Source organism: Propithecus coquereli, unplaced genomic scaffold, assembly GCF_000956105.1.
Source record: "Propithecus coquereli isolate 6110/MARCELLA unplaced genomic scaffold, Pcoq_1.0 Scaffold71, whole genome shotgun sequence".
NCBI classification, from domain to species: Eukaryota; Metazoa; Chordata; class Mammalia; order Primates; family Indriidae; genus Propithecus; species Propithecus coquereli.
Genome location: NW_012153174.1, coordinates 7,430,755 through 7,437,910, shown reverse-complemented (window position 1 = coordinate 7,437,910; position 7,156 = coordinate 7,430,755). Strand labels below are relative to the sequence as shown.

The window sequence follows — 7,156 nt, the reverse complement described above, 5'->3', positions numbered from 1 at the left end:
AAAAAAAAAAAAAATCACATGGGGATACATTAGCCTTATACTTTCTCTCTTAAGACACCAACAAAATAGTATTACCTTTCTTGGGTCTAGGGGATAATTCAAGATGCTTTTCTGTAACAGTCTTCTTTTCAGTTGTTAATGACTGCAGGGAAAATGATAATAATGTAATTCCTATAACAAATGCTAAAAACCAACCATATTTTGTAAAATATTAAAAATATTAAACTATATCCTCAACATATTCCTCTCTTGATTTCCTTTACTTATATTCACCAATTTCAGTATTCCTGAAGTACACACTCCTTACATACTTATAAATTTATTTTTATATGTTTCCAGAGTCTAAACAAAGATCTGACTGATCAAAATGTTTTCCATTAACATTCAATGTCAATACCTGTTCATATACGCAACTCTGACCACCTATGAGGTCCTCATTACTACCTGTATCTAAATTATCTTTGGAGTTCACAACAGCATTCTTCCAATCCTCTATAGTGTAAGTTACCACACACACAAAAAATTAACTAGAATATTTCATTGCCAAAAGATTCTGAACATACAGGCATACCTCATTTCATTGTGCTCTGCTTTATTGTGCTTTGTACATACAGTGTTTTTCACAAATTAAAGGTTAGTGGTAACCTTGTGTCAAGCAAGTCTATAGGAGCCATTTTTCCAACAGCATGCACTCACCTTATGTCTCTGTGTCACATTTTGGTAATTCGCCCACTATTTCAAACTTTATCATTATTATTTTATCTGTGATCACTGACCTTTGATGTTACTATTGTAACTGATTTGGGGTGCCACTAACCACACCAACATAAGACAGCAAATTTAATCAGCAAATGTTGTCTGTGTTCTGACTGTTCCACTGACCAGCTGTTTCCCCATCTCCCCTCCTCGGGCCTCTCTATTCCCTGAGATACAACAATATTGAAATTAGGCCAATTAATAACCCTACAATGGTCTCTAAGTGCTCAAGAAAAATGAATAGTCACACATTTCTCACCTTAAATCAAAAGCTAGAAAAGATTAAGCTTCATGAGGAAGGCATGTCAAAAGCCAAGACAGGCTAAAAGTTAAGCCTCTTGCTCTAAACAGTTAGCCAAGTTGTAAATACAAAGGAAAAGTTTTTTTGTTTGTTTTGTTTTCTTTTCCTTTTCTTTTTGTGGGGTAGCTGGGGAGTTCTTAAGGAAATTAAAAGTGCTACTCCAGTAAACACATGAATGATAAATAAGTGAAATACCCTTATTGCTGATAGGGAGAAAGTTTTACCAGACTGGATAGAATGAATCAGCCACAACATTCCATTAAGCCAAAGTCTGATCCAGAACGAGGCCCTAAATCTCAACTCTATAAAGGCTGAGAGAGGTGAGGAAGTTGCAGGACAGTCTGAAGCTAGCAGAGCTCAGTTCAGGAGGTTTAAGGAAAAAAGGCCTCTACAACATAGAAGTGCAAGGTGAAGCAGCAAGGGCTGATGTAACAGAAGCTGCAGCAAGTTATCCAGAAGATTTAGCTAAGATCATGATGAAGGTGGCTACATTAAACAGCAAATTTTCAATGTAGATAAAACAGTCTTCTACTGTAAGAAGATGCCATCCAAGCCTTTCATAGCTAGAGAGGAAAAGTCAATGTCTGGCTTCAAAGGACAGGGTAACTCTCTTGTTAGAGGTTATTACAGCTGGTGACTTTAAATTGAAGGCAATCCTCATTCACCATTCTGAAAATCCTAGGGTCCTTCAGAATTATGATAAATCTACTCTGCCTGTGCTCTATAAATGGAACAACAAAACCTGGATGACAGCATATCTGTTTATAGCATGGTTTACTGACTACTTTAAGCTCCCAATGTCGACACTCGCTGCTCAGAAAAAAGAATTCTTTTCAAATTACTTGCCACTGACAATGCACCTGGTCATCCAAGAGCTCTGATGGAGAAGTACCAGGAGATTAAGGTTGTGTTCATGCCTGCTAACACAACATCCATTCTGTAGTCCATAAATCAAGGCATGATTTTGACCTTCAACTGTTATTATTTAAGAAATACATTTTGTAATGCTGTCAGTGCCATAGATAGTGATTCCTCTGATGGATTTGGGCAAAGTAAATTTAAAATCTTCTGGAGGTCGGGCATGGTGGCTCACATCTGTAATCCCAGCACTTTGAAATGCCAAGGCAGGAGGAAGCCAGGAGTTCGAGACCAGTCTAGGCAACACAGCAAGAACTTATCACTACAAAAAATTAAAAAATTAGCCAGGCATGGTGGCATATGCCTGTAATCCTAGCTACTCAGGAAGCTGAGGTAGGATTGCTTGATCCCAGGGATTAAAGGCAGTAGTGAGCTATGATCATGCCACTTTATCCCAGGGCAATCAATAGAGGAAGACCCTGTCTCTTAAAACAAAAAAACGAAAACAGAAAAAAAGAAAGAAAACAAAATCTCTGGAAAGGATTCACCATTCTAGATGTCACTCAGAACACTCAGGATTCTTGAGAGGAGATCAAAATGTAAACATTAACAAGAATTTAGAAGTTGATTCTAACTCTCATGGATGACTTTGAAGGGTTTAAGACTTCAGTGGAGGAAGTAACTGAAGATGTGGTGGAAATAGCAAGAGAATTTGAATTAGAAATGGAGCGTGAAGATGTGAATGGATTGCTGCAACCTCAAAACGAAACTTGAATGGTGAGTAGTTGCTTCTTATGGATGAGCAAAGGAAGTAGTTTCTTGAAATATTATAGAATCTACTCCTGGTGAAGATGCTGTGCACATTACTGAAATGACAACAAAGAATTTAGAATATTCCATAAACATAGTTGATAAAGCAGTGGCAGGGTTTCAGAGGATTGAGTCCAGTTTTGAAAGAAGTTCTACTGTGGGTAAAATGCTATCGAACAACATCGCATTCTACAGAGAAACCTTTCCTAAAAGGAAGAGTCAATCTACGCAGCAAACTTCATTATTACCTTATTTTAAGAAATTGCCACAGCCACCCAAACTTTAAGCAATCACTACCTTGATCAGTCAGCAGTCATCAGAATCAAGGCAAAACCTTCCCCCAGCAAAAAGATTACAACTCTCTGAAATCTCAGATGATTGTTAGCATTTTTTAGCAATAAAGTATTTTTTAATTAAGGTATGTACAGTTTTTATACATAATATTATTGCACATTTAATAGACTATAGTATAGTGTAAATATAACTTTTCTATGTACTGGGAAACCACAAAATTTGTGTGACTCACTTTATTGTGATATTTGCTTTAATGAAGTGGTTTAAACCCTCAATATCTCCAAAGCAGGCTTGGATAAACATTTCATAAACACACTTCTTGTGAAGAATGGTATGCTCAATGGTTTCACCTTCTGAGAATATTCTTGGTACATATCCTTCACTTACAAACAAAGAAGTAGAAAGGTTTTCTGCATGTCATAAAGAGGTGAATAGTAACTTGTCACAATTATTAAAAGAATTCAAAGAATGAGGAGAAAAAAAAAGGAATGCACCAATTACAGTGTCCTGAAAGAAAATAAGGAAGGGAATTCCAAAGAAATGTAATTACAATGGCGTGAACACTCAGGAATTTTAGGATTTACTCTTCAGCATTCAGAGAAAACAACTTTACAGCTATCTTACCGGAGTTCCAGAAGTGTCCTGAAATCCTTCTCCACACCTGAGCCATGCTTTAGAGAGGGAGGCAGCTGCCCCTGCTGTCCTGAGACCTGCTCTTCTGAGCTGCAGTGGCTTCTCTCCTGGAAAGGATGGGTACTCTATATCCCAATTCCTTTTTCTCTATGGAGAAGATTTTTAAAGAAAAAACAAAACAAAATCAACCTTATTAAATATACATTAAGTTGACAGTTAACAATTCGGAAACCTAGGAATGGCAGTAGTAAGCAGAGTATTTGAACATCTCTGAATCTTCACATAAAGATAGAGCAACTAGATAACAAAACCAAAAACCCATAGACGCCACATTAATCACCAAACTCTAAAATACAAATGGGTGAGGACAAACCACCACCCCTCCAAATTCCTGCATGGTATCAGTATCTGAGAGCAAGAAGCGGAGAGAAGCAAGAGGGTAAAGGAGGCACTAGACAGCAGTGCTCCGTGGGAAGTGGAGAAGGCGATCCATCTGAGATGGGTACCTAGAGCTCGGGAGCGCAAGAGCTCTAACCCTGAGAAGATGCAAAGGGGTGGGAGCAAACTGGGACACCTGAAACATGTCAGCCAGGACTCTCTTCTGGACAGGGCCCCACATGAGGATAAAGTGCTGGGAGTGGAACACACTCAGCAACACAGGGTGACAGACAAAGAAAAGGTCCAGATGGACCAGAGCTAGGAAGCATCTATACAACAAATAAATAAGTGGCCATATTTTTGCCAACTACATGAAAACAATACAAGGTAGAAGAACTATCCAAAATCCAGCCTCCTCCTCACATTTCAGAAAAACTATGACATAAAAATAAGCAACAGAAGAATATCAAAGCCAAATCCCATACAGTTATTATTGGGGGAAAAAATGAGTGGAATAACATCCCAACATACAAAGAAAGCACACCAAAGACACACAAAACAGATAAAATGGTAAACTACTATTTCAAAATAAGACAAAATATTCAGAGTTATAAAAACTTAGAAATGAGGTGACAAACTTAAGAAAGAAGTAGAATAAAATCAAAAAATCATTTGAAGAAAAAAGGACTAAATCAGACAGAATCCAAGAACAAACAGATCACAGATAATATCTTAAGAATACAAATATTTTACTTACTATCTTATTAAATAGAAGGTAAAAGGAAGAAATTTTAAAGTTCTGCCACCCTCCTCCCATGAAGAAAGAGAAAAAGGATTCAAGAGAAATAGAGTCTGATCAAGTCTCTGCTGGAATCCAACACAGATTGCAGGAATTCCTGAAGAAGAAAACCAAAGCAATGGGCCGCTTGTTAAAAACTACAATTCCGGAAAACTTTCCTGAAATTAAAAAAAAAGAGAGAAAAATCTACACATTGCAACAGCACACCACATACCTAAGAATATGAACCTAGAGGCAATCAAAACCAAGAAACATCCTAGTAAATATTTTTTAACAATCCCTTGAGGCCGGGTGCGGTGGCTCATGCCTATAATCCTAGCACTCTGGGAGGCCGAAGCGGGAGGATCACTTGAGCTCAGGGGTTGAAGACCAGCTTGAGCAAGGGCAAGAACGAGACCCCATCTCTACTAAAAATAGAAAAACAAAATTAGCTGAGGGTGGTGATGTGCACCTGTAGTCCCAGCTACTCGGAAGGCTGAGGCAGGAGGATGCTTGAGCCCAGGAGTTTGAGGTTGCTGTGAGCTACACTGATGCCACTGCACTCTAGCCCAGGCAACAGAGTAACAATCTGTCTCCAAAAAAAAATAAATGACAAGGTCAAGAAAGACAAAGTATAAGGAACTGTTCCAGATTAGCAGAAGACCAAAGAGGCATGAAAAGTAAATAAAACAAATGATCCTGGATTGGCTCCTAGATCAAGGAAAATAGGACACTATTGGGCAATTGATAGAATTTGAATATGAACTGTCGTAATGGCAACAGTATTATATCAATTTTAAATTTCCTTTTAAAAATAATTATACTATGCTTATATAAGAGAATGTCTTTATTCTAGGAAATAATTAAATATTTAGAGGTAAAGGTGTACTATGTCTCCTGATTGCTCTAAAATAGTACATGAAAAAGTTACACACACGTGTGCATGCATAGAGAGAGGGAGAGAAAAAAGGGGTAGAGAGAGAGAGAGATGCAAATAATAAATTGGTGAACTGAAATAAAAGGTTGTATTAGTTTCCTGGAGCTGCCATAACAAATTACCACAAACTCGCAGTTGGCTTAAAACAGTAGAAATTTATTCTCTCACAGGTCCAGAGGCTAGAAGTCTAAACTCAAGGTGTTGGCAGGGCCATGCTTCCTCTTTAAGAGCCAGGGAATAATTTTTTTTGCCTCTTTCAAGCTTCCTAGCAATCTTTGGCATTCCTTGGCTTGTACCTGCATCTCTAATCTCTACCTCCATTGTTACATGGCATTCTCCATGTCACTGGATTTAGGGCCACTCTAATGCAGTATGACTTCATCTTAACATGAGGGCCAGAGCCCAAGTACAGATAACTTAACCTTCACCCTCACTTTTCTGCCTTCCCTCCCCCAGCTGCTCTGGTCTACTCTACAGTGGCCCCTGCCAACAGTGCCCAAGTATTTCCATCCCAACACCTGCATCCATAGCACTGTCTTTGCTGAGAATCACCTCTCTACTCTCCTGTCTCTCTAAATTTGCTACAGATCAATGCTCACTTCCTCCATAAATACCCTTCAATGCCTCCGTTGCCTTCCTTCCTTCTGTGAGGCCATCCTATTTCCAGCCTTTTCTACTCCTGTGTCTCTTCCTCAATGGCAGGGGAGTCATGTGCCTAATTCATCCCATCCCCTCAGTACATAGCACTCCCTAGGCACTGAGCACTCATTAAATAACTGTTAAATGAATATGTAAATTACTTGACTCTAACCATACCTGTCACAAAATTTAAAGTTGGTTCAAAGATGGTAATGATATCTAAAGTAAATCAGACAGTAAATACAGTCTAAGGAGAAATTCAGCACACCTAACTCCTGTTTTATCCATTTATTGTAATAAACAATACCTGCACTATAGCTCTCTTTATACTTTATGGAAATTGTGTAGATTGCTCTCTGCACAGTGTTTACTCAGCCAGAGTAGGTCCTGACAGTAGCAGCTTCACTGATTACCCAGCCTCCTCACCCATCTACCCTTCTTTTCTAGTGACAAAACATACCCTCATCACCACAGTTTTAGGCAGCTGAAGCCACAGTCATTCACAGCACATCAGCCTCACCTGATCCAGGGATGCCATGGAACCCAAGCTGGGTCAGTCAGAGGCCCTCTCTAGGACTTTTCTAACTGGGGCTACTGGGGAAGATTTCCTTCTTCCCAACTTGGTCAGGGATGTAACCTCCAAGTAGCCAGCAGCCTTGTCCCACACCCTATGGAGAAACCTGAGTAAGAAGAGATGATGAGTCATACTAGATTGTTATAAAAAGCTCAGTCAGTTGTAAAACCCAGGGTATCAACAAAGAAAAAAAAAACT

At 38.8% G+C, this 7,156-nt stretch overlaps 1 protein-coding gene across 1 annotated transcript in view; it reads right to left on the bottom strand.

Moving 5' to 3' along the window:
* The window catches only part of LOC105824054 (DNA repair-scaffolding protein-like), a 126,300-nt gene extending 119,378 nt beyond the window's left edge, over nt 1–6,922 (bottom strand). Inside the window, exons 1-3 of the mRNA XM_012661388.1 lie at nt 6,905–6,922; nt 3,644–3,799; nt 76–142 (exon numbers count right to left, since the gene is read on the bottom strand). Coding sequence (XP_012516842.1) covers nt 76–142; nt 3,644–3,799; nt 6,905–6,922 — 241 coding nt within the window. The remainder of the gene's footprint in view (nt 1–75; nt 143–3,643; nt 3,800–6,904) is intronic.
* Nucleotides 6,923–7,156: the final 234 nt, after the last annotated feature.